The 17,409-nt window shown below is 69.8% G+C and overlaps 3 protein-coding genes across 3 annotated transcripts; 1 reads left to right on the forward strand and 2 right to left on the reverse strand.

The window, feature by feature from the left end:
* Nucleotides 1-107: 107 nt before the first annotated feature.
* CD63 (CD63 molecule) lies at nt 108-3,306 on the forward strand. Its single transcript, XM_075725004.1, has 8 exons — nt 108-147; nt 453-526; nt 1,990-2,178; nt 2,265-2,339; nt 2,435-2,530; nt 2,627-2,770; nt 2,843-2,926; nt 3,070-3,306. Exons 2-8 carry the CDS (start codon nt 461-463, stop codon nt 3,133-3,135), a joined length of 720 nt encoding a protein of 239 aa, XP_075581119.1. The 5' UTR covers nt 108-147; nt 453-460; the 3' UTR covers nt 3,136-3,306.
* A 936-nt stretch (nt 3,307-4,242) lies between these two features.
* Nucleotides 4,243-6,223, reverse strand: RDH5 (retinol dehydrogenase 5). Its single transcript, XM_075724978.1, has 4 exons — nt 5,911-6,223; nt 4,797-5,055; nt 4,552-4,715; nt 4,243-4,466 (listed from the first exon to the last, which is right to left on the reverse strand). The coding sequence occupies exons 1-4, from the start codon at nt 6,221-6,223 to the stop codon at nt 4,243-4,245; spliced, it is 960 nt and encodes a 319-aa protein (XP_075581093.1).
* Nucleotides 6,224-7,818: 1,595 nt separating this feature from the next.
* BLOC1S1 (biogenesis of lysosomal organelles complex 1 subunit 1) lies at nt 7,819-10,013 on the reverse strand. The gene is made up of 4 exons (XM_075725085.1): nt 9,953-10,013; nt 9,529-9,601; nt 8,481-8,613; nt 7,819-8,019 (listed from the first exon to the last, which is right to left on the reverse strand). The coding sequence occupies exons 1-4, from the start codon at nt 10,011-10,013 to the stop codon at nt 7,909-7,911; spliced, it is 378 nt and encodes a 125-aa protein (XP_075581200.1). The 3' UTR covers nt 7,819-7,908.
* Nucleotides 10,014-17,409: the final 7,396 nt, after the last annotated feature.

Here is a 17,409-nt window from a genome sequence, read left to right on the forward strand (position 1 = left end):
GCCCCGGGGCGGGGGCCGGGTGCGGGGCGGGACCGGAGCCACGGCGGCGGCGGGGCCGGGGCGGTCCCGGGGCGGGGACGGGGTTGCCTGTTGACTCCCGCGGCCCCATCACATGATCGTGGAGCAAACGGCGGAGCAGCGGAGCCGGTGAGGGCCCGGGGCGGGGGAGCGGCGGCACCGGGAGCGGGACCGGGAGCGGGACCGGGAGCGGGACCGGGACCGGGACCGGGACCGGGACCGGGACCGGGACCGGGAGCGGGAGCGGGAGCGGGTTGAGAGCGCAGCGGGAGGGGGCCCGGGATGCTGGGGCTCGGGCACCGGGAGCGGGGCGGGGACCAGGAGGGTGGGAACCGGGCACCGGGAGCGGCACCGGGAACCGGGCACCGGGAGCGAGGCGGGGGCTGGGAGCGGGCCCGGGCGCGGTGCCGGGGCTGAGGTGGCGGCTCCCGCAGGACGGGCCATGGCGGTCGAGGGCGGGATGAAATGCGTGAAGTTCCTGGTTTTTATCTTCAACTTCATCTTCTGGGTGAGTGCGGGGCCGGGGGGGGTCCGGGGGGGGACTCCCCGGGGCCGGCAGGACCGGGCAGACGGGCCCTTGCCCACCGTGCTCCACCGGGGACGGGCCCGCCCCATGGCAGCACCCCCGCCCCGTGGTGCTCCCCCCCACGACGCAGCTCCCCCCCCGCCACCTACGGCCCCTTCGACACCCCCGTCCCCCCCCTTTTCGGGCCTTGAGTTGGGGGGTGTGGGGACCCCGGGGGGGCCCTGCTGCTTGGGGGGGGGGGTGTGCTGCAGCGGGGGCTGGGGGGGCAGAGGGGTGAGGAGAGGCCTGGCAGCGGGCAGCGTTGCAGCCATCAGTAGGTTCCAGGGGTAACGAGGCTGGGCAGGGCCAGGCTGGCACGCCCTGGCCGAGGGACGCCGAGCCCCGAGGTCAGGGTGGGGACACCACGGGTGGCCGGGTCCCCCCAAGCCCCACAGCTCCTGGCTGCCGCAGCCGGGGTCCCCGAGTGGGGCAGGGCGCGGGTTTGGGGAAGTTGGGGTGAAGAAAGAGGCGCGAGGAACCCAACGGCCGTAGCGGGGGGTGACGATAGATTGGGGGGGGGGGGCGGGCACCTTCCCGGCCGTCATCCCGTCCCCCCACGCAGGGAGTGACTCGTCCCGGCCCCCACCCTGATCCCGCCGGGCTGAGTCACCCCTGAAGTACCGGGGCGGGGGGGGCTCGGGCCGCTGGCCAGCGCAGGGGGACATGACGGGGACACCGGCGCCAGCCCCCCCCGGCCCCCGCCGCCGCGAGTGTTTGTGCAGCGGGCGGCCAGGCCTCCTCGCTCTATTTACCCACGCCCAGCGAGCAAACAGGGCCGACGGCGCTCAGGGGGGCCGGCCTGGGGGGGTTCCCCACCATCACGGGGAAACTGAGGCCGGGGCGGGGGGTCCCACCCATGGCGGGGGTGCGGGAGACGGGCGGGATGGACCCGCTTCTGCCCCAGCACCGGGAATGGCGTCCTGGTTCCCATGGGAGTGGGCTGCCTGTGCCCACCAAGACGGTGCCTGGTGTGCCCCCCCGCCCCGCGCCGGCACCCCCCGATTCGCCTGCGGCCCCCCGGAGCCAGTGCCCGCTCCCCCCTCCGAGGCCTCTCGCCGTGGCCGGAAGGCCGGACTTCCCGTCGTTCCTGCGGCCGCCAACCCGGCTCCCCCCTCGCCGCAGCAGGCCTGCGGAGCGTCCCGCCGTGGGGCAGGACCGGGGTCCCCTCCCGCCGCCGTGCCCCCGTGGCGACATCGCTGTCGGGGCTGCGCTGGGGTGGGGGGGGGGTGGGGGCAGAGAAGATCCCCCCCCCCCCCGCCATCACCCCCAAGAAAGGGGTCCCCAATTTGGGGCCGAACCCTGGAGCTGCGGGTGACCCCCCCCAACCCTGTTGGCTCTGGGGGGGGGTGCCGGGCCTGTGGGGTGGCAGCTGCACCCCAATTCCCTCTGCCCCCCCCCCCCCCCAGGTATGCGGCGTGGCCCTCATCGCCATCGGCATCTATGCCCAGGGGGCCCTGGGTAAGGTGCTGGTGGTCAGCAGCACCTCGGCCTCCAGCTCCCCCATCGCCATCCTGGTGCTGGGCGTCATCATCTTCTTCATCTCCTTCTTCGGCTGCTGCGGCGCCTGGAAGGAGAGTTACTGCATGGTCACCACGGTGAGCACCCTGACCCCCCCCCCCCCGACCCCCCTACGCACACCTTAACCCCCCACCCTGACCCCCACCCTCTCCCCCCGCCGCAGTTCGCCGTCCTGCTCAGCATCATCTTCTTGGTGGAGGTCGCCGCCGCCATCGCCGGCTATGTCTTCAAGGACAAGGTGGAGACACGTGGGGAGGGGGCGCGGACCCCGCCCGGGTGCTGCAGACCCCCCCTTCGCTGCTCTCTGACCCCCCCCCGATCCCCCCGCCCCAGGTCCGCTCGGTGCTGGAGGACGGGCTGTGGAACGCCATGCACAAGTACGGGGAGGACAGGCTCTTGACGGAGGCGATAGATGAGCTCCAGAGGGATGTGAGTAACGGGGTGGCCCCGGGGTGGGGGGGCCGGCTGTCCTCGGCTCGGCCCCCCTGACCCCCTGGGGTCCACGTTGTCCCCCCCCCTTGGCAGTTCACTTGCTGCGGAGCCAACAACTACACGGACTGGGCCACCATCGAGCCGTTCAAGACCAACGACACCGTGCCCCGGTCCTGCTGCCGCATCAACACCACCTCCTGCAACGTCCACCCCAGCCCCACCACCATCTACGAGGAGGTGAGACCCCCCCCCCATGCCCCCCACACCCCCGGGGGTCCGACCGCCCCCTGAGCCCCGCTGCTCCCCCAGGGCTGCCTCCAGAGCATCGAAGCCTGGGTGAAGAAAAACATCATCACCGTGGCCGCGGTCGCGCTGGGCATCGCCTTCTTTGAGGTAGGACGTGGGGCTGAGCCCCACACCCCGCCCCATGTGGGGCTGAACCCCCCTCCTCGCCCCATATGGGGCTGCGACCCCCCCCGCTGCGTGTGAGGGGCCGTGCAGGATGGGGGTCACCCCCCTCCCCTCTCCCTTTCCAGATTTTGGGCATCATCTTTGCTTGCTGCCTGATGAAGGGCATCCGCAGCGGCTATGAGGTCATGTAGCCCCCTCCAGCTCTTGTTGCCCCCCCTCCAGCTCTTGTTGCCCCCCACCTGAGGGGCTCTGGGGGCCGCTCGCGCTCGCTTGCCCTCTGCAAGCTCCTCCGGGGCAGGGTCCCACGTGCCAAACCCACCCTGGGTGTCTGCGCCGTTGGACCCCTCCCCACGGGCCGGCAGGGGCTTGGGGGGGGGGGGGTCCGCAGGGGGGGAGCACTCCCAGGTTCAGAAATAAAAATCTGGTTTCCATACAGGCACGTGTCCCCCTGCGCCCGCCGGGCTGGGCGTGGGATGGGGTCCCTTGGGGTGGGGGTGGGGGGTCCCTCTTGGGGGTGGGGGGTCCCTCGTGGGTGTGTGTGGGTCCCTCTTGGGGGTGGGAGGGGTCCCTTGGGGTGGGGGGGTTCCTCATGGGGATGTGGGGGTCCCTCGTGGGGGTGTGTGGGGGTCCCTCTTGGGGGTGGGAGGGGTCCCTCGTGGGTGTGTGTGGGTCCCTCGTGGGGGTGGGAGGGGTCCCTTGGGGTGGGGGGGGTCCCTCGTGGGTGTAGGGGGGTCCCTCGTGGAGGAGGTGTCCTCCCCCCGTGGTTCATGGACCCTGTGGGTGCTGCAGGGCTAGGGGAGCCCCCGGGTGCTGCCCCGTCCTGTGATGGGAACCTCCCCACCAGGAAGGGACTGGTCCCACTGGGAGCAATGGGAGGGGGGGGGCTGGCGTGTGTGGCATCGGTGTGAGCAGCCCCATCCCACGCGGTGCTGGGGGGCAACCGGGGGGGCCAGTTTGGCTTGGGGATGCTTCAAGAGGATGCCGTGCCGTGCCGGTGGAAGGGCAGTGCCGGGGCCGGTGGAAGGGCAGTGCCGGTGGCCCGGTCCCTGCGCGTCCCCCCGAGGCCCGTGGCCCTGAAGCCCGGCTGCAGCGGGGCTGGGGTCTCCGTGCGCCATGGCAATGCCACCAGCAGTCCGGGAGCCGCTCGGGGACCCCGTCCGGCCCCGGGGCTGCCACCAGGACGAGCACCACAGGCAGCGGTTTTTGCACGGCACCCGGGACGGGCGGTTTATTCGCAGCGCTTGGGGAGGGGGTGTCCGGCAGCCCTGGGCGGCGGGGCTGGCGGCTGCAGGAGTGGGCTAGCGGACGCGGTGGGCTGGCTTGGGCAGGATGGTGGCCAGGGCGAAGTCGACGAGGCAGGCGGGCAGGTAGGAGGCCGGCAGCCAGAGCAGTTTGGCGTCCCAGCCGGCGCTGTAGCGGGTGCGTGGGTGCCGGGCGCCCAATGCGTGCTCCATGCAGCGGGTCACCTTGCTGAGGTCCGCGTCGCAGATGACGTTCATGATGAGCCGCTGCACCTTGAGGTCTGGGGGATGCAGGCAGGGGAAGGGGAGGGGGTCAGGCAGGGGAAACTGAGGCAGCGGGTGCCCGCCCCGCCCCGCCCCGCTCACACTTGTGGAAGAAATCCTCGCCGTAGCTGAGCCGCGTCTCGGGCGCCAGGCGGTCCCAGAGCTGGCGCAGGGACGCCTCGATGCTCTCCAGGTTGGTCACGGCCGTCTTGAAGAAGCCGGGCTCCACGATGCTGACCTTCACCCCGAAGTGGTACATGTCGCGCCTGCGGGACGCACGGCCGTCAAGGCGCGGGGCGGAGGGTTGGGGGGCGGCCGTGGGGCGGGCGAGGGGGGCCGGCACCCACCGCAGGCTGTCGGAGAAGGCCTCGATGCAGTACTTGGAGATGCAGTAGCCGCCGCCGTTGGCGGAGAGGCGGCCCAGCACGCTGGAGGTGTTCACCACCCGGCCCCGCGCCCGCTTCAGCAGCGGCAGGAACTGGAGCGTCACCTCGATGGCCCCGAAGGCATTGACGGCCATGACCTGGCGGTAGTCCTCCATCCCCATCCACTCCGTGGGGCCGATGGGGTTGGCCACCCCGGCGTTGTTCACCAGCCCAAAGAGACCTGGGGGGATGGACACACGGTGGCCACCGTCCCCGTCCTCTGTGCCCCTGCTCCATGGCACCTCCCCTGGGACCCCCGTCCCGTCCCCAGTGTGTCCTGGTGGGACCCTGCCCTTCAGCACCTTGCGGGGACCCCCCCCCCACCCCACCCTAGAGCCCCTCGCCGGGGCTCCCCCCCACCCCACAGCAACCCCTGGCAGGACCCACCTTGCCCCGCAGCCCCCCTCCAGAGCCCCCTCGTCCTTCGCCTTGGGATGCCCTGGTGGGACCCCCGCCCCATTCTGCCCTGTAACACCCATCAGGGACCCCAGCACCTCCCCGGGTCCCATCCTGCCCCCCAGCACCTCCCATGGGACCCCACATTCCTCCCTGGGTCCCATCCTGCTCCTCCCCTGGGACCCCATGTTCCTCTCCCCCAGCACCTCCCCTGGGACCCCATGTCCCTCCCCGGGTCCCATCCTGCCCCCCAGCACCTCCCCTGGGACCCCATGTTCCTGCCCCCCAGCACCTCCCCTGGGACCCCAGCACCTCCCCGGGTCCCGTCCTGCCCTCCAGCACCTCCCATGGGACCCCACATTCTTCCCTGGGTCCCATCCTGCTCCTCCCCGGGACCCCATGTTCCTGCCCCCCAGCACCTCCCCTGGGACCCCAGCACCTCCCCAGGTCCCCTCCTGCCCTCCAGCACCTCCCCTGGGACCCCATGTTCCTCCCGGGGTCCCATCCTGCTCCTCCCCTGGGACCCCATGTTCCTGCCCCCCAGCACCTCCCCTGGGACCCCACATTCCTCCCTGGCTCCCATCCTGCTCCTCCCCAGGACCCCCCGCCCCTCCCCGGGTCCCATCCTGCTCCTCCTCACCTTTCTCGCCCACCTCTGCCCGCACCCACTCGACGGCCTGGCGGATGCTGTCGGAGCGGGTGACATCGAGCAGGGTGGTGCGGAGGTGGCCAGAGCAGCTCCGCTGGAGGCCATCGGCCCCTTTCTGGGTCAGGCAAGCAGCCAGCACCCGGTAGCCCCGACGGGCCAGCCGGCGTGCCAGCAGGTTGCCGAAGCCGCTGTCGCAGCCGGTGATGAAGACATGCTTGTCCTTGACGGAGGGCAGGGTCCGGCGGTCCCGCAGCAGCCAGCCCAGCGCCCAGGCCAGCACCGCCAGCAAGAGGTACGGCCACATGGCGGGGGGCTGCAGGGCCGGGGTGGGCGGTGGGAGACCAACCCGGGTGGCCCTGGGCCATGCCACCCCCCCACCCCTTAACCCCTGCACCCCAAGTTGAAGCCATGCACCCTGCGCAGTGGACCCCCCCACCCACCCAAATCCCCTGGCACCCACCGTGGGGGGTCAGAGCCCACCCAGGCAGAGGGTGGGAGAAGGGTGCTGAGGGTTGACCCCCAGCTTGGAGTGGGGTCCTGCACGGGGCTCAGTCCGTGCCCAGGCGCCACAGGGCACCTGGGGACCCCCGGGCGGTGGTCCCCGTCCTCCCGCAGTGGGGCTGAGCACCCCACATCACCCTCCTGGCGTGGGGCCGAGCACCCCGCGTCCCCCCCCCCCCACCCACCCACCCTTGGATGCGTCTCCGACTGACCAACCTCCGGCCGGGCCTGGCCTCAGCGCGGCGTGCCGGGGATGTGCCGGGGATTAGCCGGGCGCAGTGCGTCAGCGCCTGGCCGGCACCCAGGGCCCGCGGGGCAGCACCGGGGCGAGGGGGGTCCCAGCTGCTGCCCCCCTGGCTTAACCCTGTCCCCCTCCCCGGGCAGGGACGACCCTGGGCGTCCTCCGCTCCCGAAGGTGACTATCACCGCTGTCCCGGGACCCCCAACCCACCTCCCGTAGCCCTTGCAGGGGGCTGCGTCCCGTTTTTGGGGGTCTCTGGGGGTGTCAGGCTGCTCCCATTGCTCCCAGCAGCGGGTGCTGGCTGGGGGGGGGGGCCTGGGCTGGGCCCCCCCAAAGAGGTGACAGCCCCCACCCTTCCCTGCCCTTGGGGCCTGTGGGGGGACATCCTGTGTCTGTCTGGGTCCCCGGAGCCCGGTGAGGGCCGGAGCCGGTGTGGGCTCTCAGCGTGCACGAGACCCGACAGACTCATCTCACCGTGGCCATGGGGCAGACCCACGGCGCGGGGCTGCTGTGGGCCTGGCTCCACCTGGCACCCTTGGCCCAGCTTGGGGTGCGGAGGGGAGCCCACCCACCGAGCCCCCAACCTACCTTCGGCGGGGCAGAGGGCTCCGGGCGCTGTGGTGGCTGCGGCAGCAAAGGCCGTCTGAGCCGGGGGGGCCGCGGCCACTCCTCCCCCTGCGCTGGGGCAGAGCCCGCAGCCAAAGTTCAGGGCAGGCCGAACCTCCCCGCCCCACGCTGGGTGCAGCTCCAGGGAGGTGCTGGGGTGCCCCTCGCCTTGGTGGGGGGACCCTCACCTGAGGAGGAGCCCCTGATCGGAGCCAGGAGGGAGGGCAGCCCCCACCCGGGGCACGCAGAGCCCCCCAGGTCCCCTTCCCCGCCCTGGGAGGGGGCATTGCCCGGAGCTGGGGGGCCGAGCTCTGCCCCTCTGGGGGGGATTAAAGCCCTCCCGGCACAGAAGGGACCCTTTGTCCAGGAGAAAAAGGGGCCTCAGAGCCCGAGCTAAGCGGTAAAGAGGATGAGGGGGCTTAGGAGGGGGCAGCCGGTGGCCGTGCCAGGGCCCCAGCACGCGCCTGGCCTGGCCTCCATGCACTGCCTTTACAACCACGCTTTATTCTGCCTGCTCCCCCGGTACGGAGGGGTCCCCCGAAACGACCAGGGAGCTGCCGCAGCATCACGGTTGGGCCCACGTTATCTGCCGGGACTGGCTGCAGCGGCGCGGGGAAGGGGACGAGCCTGGCAGCGGCGGCTCAGGAGCAGGAGGGCTGGAGCTGCCCCTTGTAGACATACTCCAGGGCGGTGGCGATGGTCCGCATGTCCATCTCGATGCTGCGGGCCCAGTTCTCCACGTCACCGATCTCCTGCCGGGATGAGGGGGCTGTCAGGGAGCTGCCGGTGGGATTTGGGCAGGGGGGAGCCCACCCTGGCTCGCTCCCCCCACACTGGCTCACTGCTCCCACCCTCCTGCATCCGGCAGCCGCAGCGCGGTGGGCGCTCGGGGCTGGTTGGGACCCCCGCGGGTGCTGCCCGCCCCAGTGTGAGCAGGCAGACGGCACTGCCAGACTGTGCCGACGTCGAGCTGGGGTGCCGCAGCCCACCCACCCTCTGGCACCGGGCAGGCTGGACCGTGCCGGCGGCGGGCTCCCGGCGCGCATGGGGCTGCGGGACGCCGTCCCTTAACCGGCGCCGGTGCCGCGGGTTCCCACGGCGCTGCTTCTCCACGTGTCCCAGAGGGAAATCCCACCCCGTGCCAAGCCGGCGTCGCGGCGGCGGGGGGAGACCTCCCTGCCTGTGTTTGGGGGGGGGACACGGGGACCCCCACCTTGAGGGCCTGGTTGAAGTTCTCCACCATGGTGATCCACTGCCCCGTCTGCTTGGCGAACTGGGCTGCCTGCACCTGCAGCGTCTTCACCTCGTGGTCCAGCTTCCGCTGGTTGACGTAGGCCTGCGCCACCCTGCCGGGGGGGGGGACACCGGAGATGGGGGGGACACGGGGGACGGCAGGGACACACAGGGGATGGGGGGGACACGGGGGATGGGGGGGGACATGGTGGGTGCAGTCCTGCCCCAATCCATGGCCCCGGGGTGGGGGCTGGGGGGTCCTGGGGAGGGGGTGGCTGTAGGGGTGAAGCCAAAGCACTGGGGAGCCTGGGGGGGGGGGGGCGCTGGGGGCGCCCGGGTGGGGTTTGGGGGGGGGGGGAAGGTGCCAGGGAGTTAAGGGGGTCCCCGGGCAGGGGTTTTGGGGGGTGCAGGGGTTGTTGGCTGGGGGTGTGGGGGGGAAGGGGCTTTGTGGGGGGTCCCTGGCCGCAGGGGTTAGGGGTGCAGGGGTCCCTGGGTGGGGTTTGGGGGGGTCCCTGGCTTTGGGGGGAAGGGGGTACCAAGGTGGGGGGGTCCCTGGCTGGGGCTTCCAGGGGTAAAAGGGGCTGGGGGGGTTCAGGGGGTCCCCACTGGGGCATTTCGGGGGGCAAAGGGCTGGGAGGTTTGGGGGTCCCCACCCAGGGGATTTGCAGAGGAAGGGGCTGGGGGGTTGGGGGGAGTCAGGGTGCAGGGGTCCCTGGGTGGGGTTTGGGGGGGTGCCTGACTTTGGGGGGAAGGGGGTACCAATGTGGCGGGGTCCCTGGCTGGGGCTTCCAGGGGTAAAAGGAGCTGGGGGCATCCAGGGGGTCCCCACTGGGGCATTTCGGGGGGAAAAGGGCTGGGGGTTTGGGGGTCGGGGTCCCTGCGTGGGGTGTGGGGGGGTCCTTGGCCAGGGGTTTGGGGGCAAGGGGCCTGGGGGGGGGGGATCCCGGCTGAGGGGCCGCAGCCAGGGGTTTGGGGGGGTCGGGGGGCCCCGGCCGAGGGTTTGGGGGGTCGGGGGGTCCCCGCCTCACCCCACGTTGAGGTGATCGACCAGGGCCTCGGTCAGGCGGGTGGCGGCGGCGATGGCCTCCCTGCGCCGCCGCTCTGCGGGGACGCGGCCGTGAGGGCCGGCGGGACCCGAACCCGCCCTGCTCCCCCCACCCCCCGCCTCGCCCCTTACACGCGCTGGCCGTGACGCCAGCAGGGAGCCGCGTGACGTCAGCGTGCGGGGGGGTGACATCACGCCCCACCCTGCCGGCCTCCCGCCCCTCACCGCCACGGCCGCTCCCCCCCGCCACACATACACCCTTGACGGACAGCCCCGCCGGCCAATGGGATGCGCGCCCGCGCTGTTTCCCCCCACCCCCGCCGTGAGCGGCAGCTCCCGCCGCCAATCGCGCCGCTCCCCGGGGCGCGGGGCGGGGCCTGTCGCCATGGGGACGGGGGCGGGCTCACCCTGCAGCTCCCGCCGCTCGCTCTGCCGGGCCTGGTGCTCCCTCAGCAGCCGGGACAGCATGGCGGCCCCGGGACGGCACCGGCACGGCCCGCGTCACCTGACCGCCGCGTCACCGTCGCGTCACCGCCACGGCTCCGCCCCGCCCCGCCGCCCCGCCTCCCTGGGGCCTATAGGGGCCATAGGGGCTGGGCTGGCGGCCCGGGGGCGCTTTAGAGAGCCACGGGGGACTGTAGGGGCCTGTGGGGTCTATAGGGGCCTGGGCGAGAGCTATAGGAGCCCAGCCGGCAGCCCGAGGGGGCTACAGGGGCCTGGCTGATGGCATGAGGGGGCTATAGGGGCCATAGGGGCTGGGCTGGTGGCCCCGGGGGGCTATAGAGTGCCATTGGGGGCTGTAGGGGCTGGGCTGGTGGTCCCGGGGGGCTCTAGGGGCCTGGGTAGGGGCTGTAGGGACCCGAGGGGTCTATAGGGGCCTGGGTGAGAGCTATAGGAGCGCAGTTGGCAGCCCGAGGGGTCTACAGGGGCCTGGCTGATGGCGTGAGGGGGCTATAGGGGCCATAGGGGCTGGGCTGATGGCCCCGGTGGGCTCTAGGGGCCTAGATAGGGATACAGGGACCCGAGGGGTGTATAGGGGCCTGGGTGAGAGCTATAGGAGCGCAGTTGGCAGCCCGAGGGGTCTACAGGGGCCTGGCTGATGGCGTGAGGGGGCTATAGGGGCCATAGGGGCTGGGCTGATGGCCCCGGTGGGCTCTAGGGGCCTAGATAGGGATACAGGGACCCGAGGGGTGTATAGGGGCCTGGGTGAGAGCTATAGGAGCCCAGCCAGCAGCCCGAGGGGGTACAGGGGCTTGGCTGATGGCATGAGGGGGCCATAGGGGCTGGCCTGGGCTGGGCTGGGCTGGTGGCCCCGGTGGGCTCTAGGGGCCTAGATGGGAGCTGTAGGGATCTGGGGGGTCTATAGGGGCCTGGGTGAGAGCTATAGGAGTGCAGCTGGCAGCCCAAGGGGGCTACAGGGGCCTGGCTGATGGCATGAGGGGCCTGTAGGGGCTGTAGGCGCTGGGCTGGTGGCCCTGGGGGGGGCTTTAGAGAGCCATTGGGGGCTGTAGGGGCCCGGGTAGGGGCTTGTAGGGGCCTAGATGGGGGCTACAGGGACCTGAGGGGTCTATAGGGGCCTGGGTGAGAGCTATAGGAGCCCAGCCGGCAGCCCAAGGGGGCTACAGGGGCCTGGCTGATGGCATGAGGCGGCTACAGGGCCTATAAGGGCCAGGCTGGTGGCGCCGGGGGGCTCTAGGGGCCTGGGTAGGGCCTCGTAGGGGCCTAGGTGGGGATACAGGGGTCTATAGGGGCCCAGCTGGCAGCCTGAGGGGGCTACAGGGGCCTGGCTGATGGCATGAGGCGGCTATAGGGGGCCATAGGGGCTGGGTGGGTGAGGGTGACAGGGGCATGTCGGGGCCGTAGGGAGCTGTGGGAGGGAGTGGGGAGCAGAGGGGGCTCTGGGAGCCTGGCTGGGTGCTATAGGGTGCTGTAGGGGTTTGTGCTGGGGGACTGTCTTGGGTTTGCGTGGCACGGTTTTGGTAGCAGGGGGGGGCTGTAGGGGTGGGTTCTGGGAGAAGCTGCTGGAACCTTCCCCTGTGTCCGATAGAGCCAACACCAGCCGCCTTCAAGACGGACCCGCCGCTGGCCAAGGCCGAGCCCATCAGCAGCGGTGGCAGCGCTTCTGTGATGATGTATTTAAGAAACAAGCAAACAAACAAAAGGCCCGGGACACAAATGGCAGCTGGAGAGAGCAGTGAGAATACGTGAGAGGAACGGCTCTGCGGGCACCCAGGTCAGTGCAGGAGGGCAGGAGGTGCTTCAGGCACGGAGCAGAGGTTCCCCCGCAGCCCGTGATGAAGACCATGGTGAGGCAGCTGTGCCCCTGCACCCGTGGAGGCCCCCGGGGGAGCAGGGATCCCCCTGCACCCGGGGAGGAGCCCACGCCAGAGCAGGGGGATGTGCCCAGAGGAGGTTGTGATCCCATGGGAAGCCCACGCTGGAGCAGGGGGATGTGCCCAGAGGAGGCTGTGATCCCATGGGAAGCCCACATTGGAGCAGGGGGATGCGCCCAGAGGAGGTTGTGATCCCATGGGAAGCCCACGCTGGAGCAGGGGGATGTGCCCAGAGGAGGCTGTGATCCCATGGGAAGCCCACGCCAGAGCAGGGGGATGTGCCCGAGGGAGGCTGTGATCCCATGGGAAGCCCACGCCAGAGCAGGGGGATGTGCCCGGAGGAGGCTGTGATCCCATGGGAAGCTCACGCCAGAGCAGGGGGATGCGCCCAGAGGAGGCTGTGATCCCATGGGAAGCCCACGCCAGAGCAGGGGGATGTGCCCGGAGGAGGCTGTGATCCCATGGGAAGCCCACGCCAGAGCAGGGGGATGTGCCCGGAGGAGGCTGTGATCCCATGGGAAGCTCACGCCGGAGCAGGGGGATGCGCCCAGAGGAGGCTGTGATCCCATGGGAAGCCCACGCCAGAGCAGGGGGATGTGCCCAGAGGAGGCTGTGATCCCATGGGAAGCTCACGCCGGAGCAGGGGGATGCGCCCAGAGGAGGCTGTGATCCCATGGGAAGCCCACGCCGGAGCAGGGGGATGTGCCCAAGGGAGGCTGTGATCCCATGGGAAGCCCACGCTGGAGCAGGCTCCTGGCAGGAGCTGTGGCCCCATGGGGAGAGGAGCCCAGGCTGGAGCAGGTTTGGTGGCAGGAATTGGGACCCCATGGGGGACCCACACCAGAGCATTTGTGACCCCACAGGGGACCCCACGCCGGAGCAGTTCGTGAGGAACTGCAGCCCGTGGGAAGGACCCACGCTGGAGAAGTTCATGGAGGACTGTCTCCCGTGGGAGGGATCCACGCCGGAGCAGGGGAGGAGTGTGAGGAGTCCTCCCCTGAGGAGGAAGGAGCGGCAGAGATGCTGTGTGATGGACTGGCCGCAACCCCCATTCCCTGCCCTGCACCACTCGGGGGGAGGAAGGAGAGAAATTGGGAGTGAAGCTGAGCCCGGGAAGAAGGGAGGGGTTGGGGGAAGGTGTGTTAAGATTTGGTTTTATTTCGCATTACCTTACACATGTTCTCGCTCCTCTCTCCTACTCAGTTTTGACTGGCAATAAATTAAACTGATTTTCCCCAAGTCGAATCTGCTTTGCCCGTGACGGTAATTGCTGAGCAATCTCCCTGTCCTTATCTCGACCCACGAGCTTTTTCGTGAGATTTTTCTCTCCCCTGTTCCGGTCGAGGAAGGGGGAGCGACAGGGTGGCTTTGCCGGGCGCTTGGCATCCAGCCAGGGCCAACGCACGGCGGGGACGTATGGCTGCTATAGGGTCCCTGCGGCATGACGGCTCCGCGGCTGCCCCGTGCGCCGCCCGGGGTGCTGGGCTCCCCTCGCGCTGCTGGTTCCAGTTCCTGGCTGCTGGTCCCAGTACGAACTGGGAGGGGCTTGGGCTGCGCCCCATGAGTGACCGAGCCCGGCTCGGCTGTGGCATGAGGTGCCGGGGTCCCCACCCCAGTTTTGGGATGCTGGGGGGGTGGGTGAGCCGTCTGTCCTTCTCCCCGTGAGCTGCGATGAGTGGGGCAGGGCTCAGCTCCGCGCTGGCAAGGGAGAGGCCAGGGGTGCCTGAAAAAGCTGAGCACGACTATTAAATCCGCTTTGACTTCCCAGGTGGACCAGCCTGCGCTGCCTAGGAATTCCCGGACTCTCGCCTGCTTCCCGGCTGCGGTGGGACCAAGACTGTAGCTAAAATAATGCAGAATCGTCCTTGTCCGGGCGTCCCAATGTCAGGTACGGCCGCCTGGGCTGTTCCTGTGCCAGGACGTAATGGATGGGGCTGGTAGCCAGAGAAATGAGCTGGCAGGGGGTGGGGGAGAGCCGGCCGGGCTCCCGAGGTGCAGCTGCTGCCAGCAAAGTGCGCTATGAAAATTAAATTGGCCTGCAGAGTGCCGGAAGGGTGAGCTGGCAGAAATGCCGGGATGCGTCTGATCTCACCGGGCTTCATCAGCTCGAGAGCTGCGATGAGGCTGCTCTGTTGGCCGGGTGCCGGCTGGCCGCAGCCGAGCAGAGTCAGGAGGAGGAGGAGGAGGAGGATCTCGTCATCCCCTCGGGTTGGCAGGGGAAGGGAGTTATCAGGAAGGCGAAAAGAAAAGGCTGGGACTTGCGGGGAGGGGGCTGTGGCTGTGCGGGTCGGTGTTGGTGGGGTGTGGGCAGGGCTCGGGGTGCGGGCAGCACAAAGTTCTGCCTGCTCGCCGCTGCGGTGTTGGCTGGATTTTTTTCGTCTCGAGCTCCCTTCAGGGCAGTCCTGGCAGGGGTTGCCCACTCACGGCCCCATCGGGAGCGGGATGTGCGTCTCCGCATCCCAGCTGGATTCTCCCTGTGGATTCAGCTCCTCGTTCCTTTGCTGTCCCCTTGCCTTCGTGCTGGTGACCCGGAGGAGCTCTGGCCGTGGCTACAGGAACTCGAGCATAAAATGTGGCCAAAGATAAACCAGTGAATGGGTAAAAATAACCCCAGCTTACTCCCCACACGCCTGTCCGATGCTGGCCCGCTCCGGTTACACAAACAAGTTATTGCCTGCAGGAGCCCCTGCAGCCTTGGGAAGGGCAGAGGAATTTGTTTCCCTCTTCCACTCGTTAGCTGACGAGCGTGCCTGGCTAACGAGGGTGCTGGCGGGCAGAGCGTGCGCGGGGTCTGCGTGCGGCCGGGCCGCTCCGCTCCTCCCTGCACCCAGGCTTGGCGTGTCGGGGTCAGCCGCTCCCCGTGAAAGCGTTGGGTGTATCGGGGGGGGGGTTGGGGTTTGCAGGGGAACCGCCGGTGGCTCTCCCACCCCGCGGGTGCCCCGGGACAAGGCACCACTCCCAGACCCATGCCGACCCGGTTCCTGCCCTTCCTTCCACAGGAATGAAGATCGCTGCCTGGCTGGGGACCTTTGGTGATGGCTGACCCCCCTGCAGGAGTTCACACCTCTCCCAGGCGCTGCCTCCGGCTCTCGGCATGCGTCGGGGACGTGCCTCGGCTTCCCTCGCCGACGCTGCCTGCAACAGCAGCGAAACGCGCTCGCGTCTGCCCCGAGAGGTGCGACCGGCCCAGGCTGCGGGCGCAGGAGCTGCTCCCGTGCGTGGCTCCGCCGTCTCCCTCGTCCTCCCTCCTCTCCTGCCGATGGAGGCTGCTCCGTGGGGGGAACCTGGGTTCAATTCAGCCCTTCACAGAGTTAATGGCGCTGGTGAGGTGGTTTGGCCATGCCGGCCGAGCCCTCGGGAGCGTTTCCCTCCCTCCATCCCATGTGGAAGCGAGTGGTGGGTCCCATCCTTGCCCTGCCTGAGCTCCGCTCCCGGCCCTTGCCGCTCCCTGAATCCAGTTGTTTCTACGCCCAGGGAAGTGCTTTCCCGCTCTCCCACTCTCCTGCTTTTAGCTCCTGACCCCACAAAAGCCTTGGCAAGACGCCGGGAGCGGGATGAAGACGTCCCCGTGTTGCCCCCGGGCTCCGCTGTCCTTCGGCGGGTTGGGGAGCTCGGCCCTGCACCCCTCCCTGTGTGCTCCCCCCATTTCGGCCGCACCACGCGTGGAGGCCGACGGGGTGAGGCTGCGGCTTTTGGGAGCTCAGGGTTCCAATCCGAGGCAGGGCTTGGAGCAAAGGGAATCCTTCCAACAAGGAGTTTTCTTCTCCTGACACGTGAGTTGCTGCCTGACCGCCCCCTCCTCGCTCACCCCTGGGCTGCTGGGAACGGTGTCCTGCCGTGAGCCGGGCCGGGGGGAGCACTGCCAAACCCTGCCTCATTTGGAAGTTGGCCCTCGCACTGAAAATCAGATTCTCTCGAGATGGCGCGGAGGGGATGACAAAAGCCTGCCCGGCAGCGCCTGGGCTCCCGCTTTTGCTGCCTGCTCGCTGCCTGCTCATCCGGGCGCAGCGCCGGCAGCGCCCGCTTGTGCCGTGCCCCCTTGAACCCCATCGCCGGCAGCTGGTGCCGGGGTGGGACGAGGCCGCGGGAGCCCCGAGGTGGGAAGCGTCCGATTGTCCGTTCACGAGGCCGTTTTGGGGTTGGAAATCCCCGACCCGCTGGCCTCCAGCGGAGCTGCTGTCGCTAATCTGGAGCAGCTGGGCTTCTCCGGCACGTTTCTGGGCTCGCCGCGGGGCTGAGCTCCCGGCCGGGATCCCGCCGTGGCAGCCCCGAGGGTCCCGTCCTGGCCGTGCCCGGTGCTGAGTGGTGCTGCTTGGGGTGCAGGGCTGGCTGCCCCGCGGCCGGAGCTCCCCAACCTGGGGGTGCTGCTGGGGTTTGGGTGTCTTTGAGGGAAAACAAAGCGGATTTGGAGGCTTGGTTGGGAGGAGGGAGGCTTGAGAGCGCCGTGCCCCCGGGGTGGGCAGTTCGGGAGCTGGGAGGAGAGCCTGGTGGCAGAGCAAACTGGGAATGCGTGCTGGGATCCCACCTCCCCCCCTGCTCGTGGGCACCCTGAAGCTTTGATCAGATTTTTTTTTTTTTTGGGGGTGTCCCCTCTGCGCTGCGGGATGGCACCAGGCCCCCAAATCGTGGTTTTTGTCTAGATCGGCTGCTCATCTTGCTTCCCGGCCACGACCACCCTTTTTTTCCATTTATACGCATCCCGACGCTCGCCTGATGCCATCCTCGTCGTCGGCTGTGCGGGAGAGCTGGCGGGGAGCTCCCTGCTCCCTTGCCGGGTGGGCGATGGGGCGCGGGGGGCGGCGGGAGGCTGAGCAGCCCCGGGGGACCGGGTCTGTTCCCGTCCTCCGCTCCCAGGCAGGGATCGGCCCTTTCCCACGTAGGGAGCGCGGCGGCGGGGGCGTTGGGAAGGGATTGGGGGTTGCAAAAGAGGAAAAGAAGGGGCGAGCGTGGGGAGGGCTGGCCGGCAGCCCGCTTGTGGGGCGAGCTGGTGGGCACAGACCCTCTTGTCCTGCCTTTGGCCCCCTCCTAAACGCCGGGCTGGCCAGCAGCGAGGAGGAGGAGGAGGAGGTCAGGGTGAAGGACTGTTCCTGCGTCCAGCGTGGAGCTGGAGCTCATTCACACGGCCGGAGCAGCCCTGCCAGCTCCCAAATATCTTCACAGGCCTTTGGAGAGCGGGAGCGGTTAAAAATAGCCAGTGGGCTGGAAAATATGACAGCCCCCCTCTTCCCCCCCCAAGCTGCCGTTTGGGGCACGGGGCCGCGCTCCAGCCACAGCCGCTCCCGTGGGACCCGGCCCCGCTGCTCGTGGGGTCCCGCGCCGGCCCCCCATCCCCTGGGAGCCTGCGACGGCACCGGCCCCTTCGGCGTGGGGTGCGCGGGTCCCGCTCCTGCTGTTTTGGGGTGCAGGGGGGGGGTTTACTCCTCTCCCAGGCCAAGGGTGGGGGTGGTTGGGGGGCCTGGCCGGAGTCTGGGGGCAGGGTTTGGCTGTCCCCGTCCCCTTCCCACCGCCGTGTCCCCACGAGCGTCCCTTGG

Source organism: Pelecanus crispus, chromosome 26 (genome assembly GCF_030463565.1).
Source record: "Pelecanus crispus isolate bPelCri1 chromosome 26, bPelCri1.pri, whole genome shotgun sequence".
In the NCBI taxonomy this organism is placed as follows: domain Eukaryota; kingdom Metazoa; phylum Chordata; class Aves; order Pelecaniformes; family Pelecanidae; genus Pelecanus; species Pelecanus crispus.

Excerpts from the sequence above, each read along its gene's own strand:
- CD63 (XM_075725004.1), top strand. The coding sequence starts at position 461 with ATGGCGGTCGAGGGCGGGATGAAATGCGTGAAGTTCCTGGTTTTTATC. Across the intron at positions 527-1,989 it reads TCTTCAACTTCATCTTCTGG|GTATGCGGCGTGGCCCTCAT; the intron begins GTGAGTGCGGGG and ends CCCCCCCCCCAG. Across the intron at positions 2,771-2,842 it reads CCACCACCATCTACGAGGAG|GGCTGCCTCCAGAGCATCGA; the intron begins GTGAGACCCCCC and ends CTGCTCCCCCAG.
- RDH5 (XM_075724978.1), bottom strand. The coding sequence starts at position 6,223 with ATGTGGCCGTACCTCTTGCTGGCGGTGCTGGCCTGGGCGCTGGGCTGG. Across the intron at positions 5,056-5,910 it reads GGCAGAGGTGGGCGAGAAAG|GTCTCTTTGGGCTGGTGAAC; the intron begins GTGAGGAGGAGC and ends CCATCCCCCCAG. Across the intron at positions 4,716-4,796 it reads GCCTTCTCCGACAGCCTGCG|GCGCGACATGTACCACTTCG; the intron begins GTGGGTGCCGGC and ends TGCGTCCCGCAG.
- BLOC1S1 (XM_075725085.1), bottom strand. The coding sequence starts at position 10,013 with ATGCTGTCCCGGCTGCTGAGGGAGCACCAGGCCCGGCAGAGCGAGCGG. Across the intron at positions 9,602-9,952 it reads CGAGCGGCGGGAGCTGCAGG|AGCGGCGGCGCAGGGAGGCC; the intron begins GTGAGCCCGCCC and ends GCGTCCCCGCAG. Across the intron at positions 8,614-9,528 it reads GTCGATCACCTCAACGTGGG|GGTGGCGCAGGCCTACGTCA; the intron begins GTGAGGCGGGGA and ends CCCCCCCGGCAG.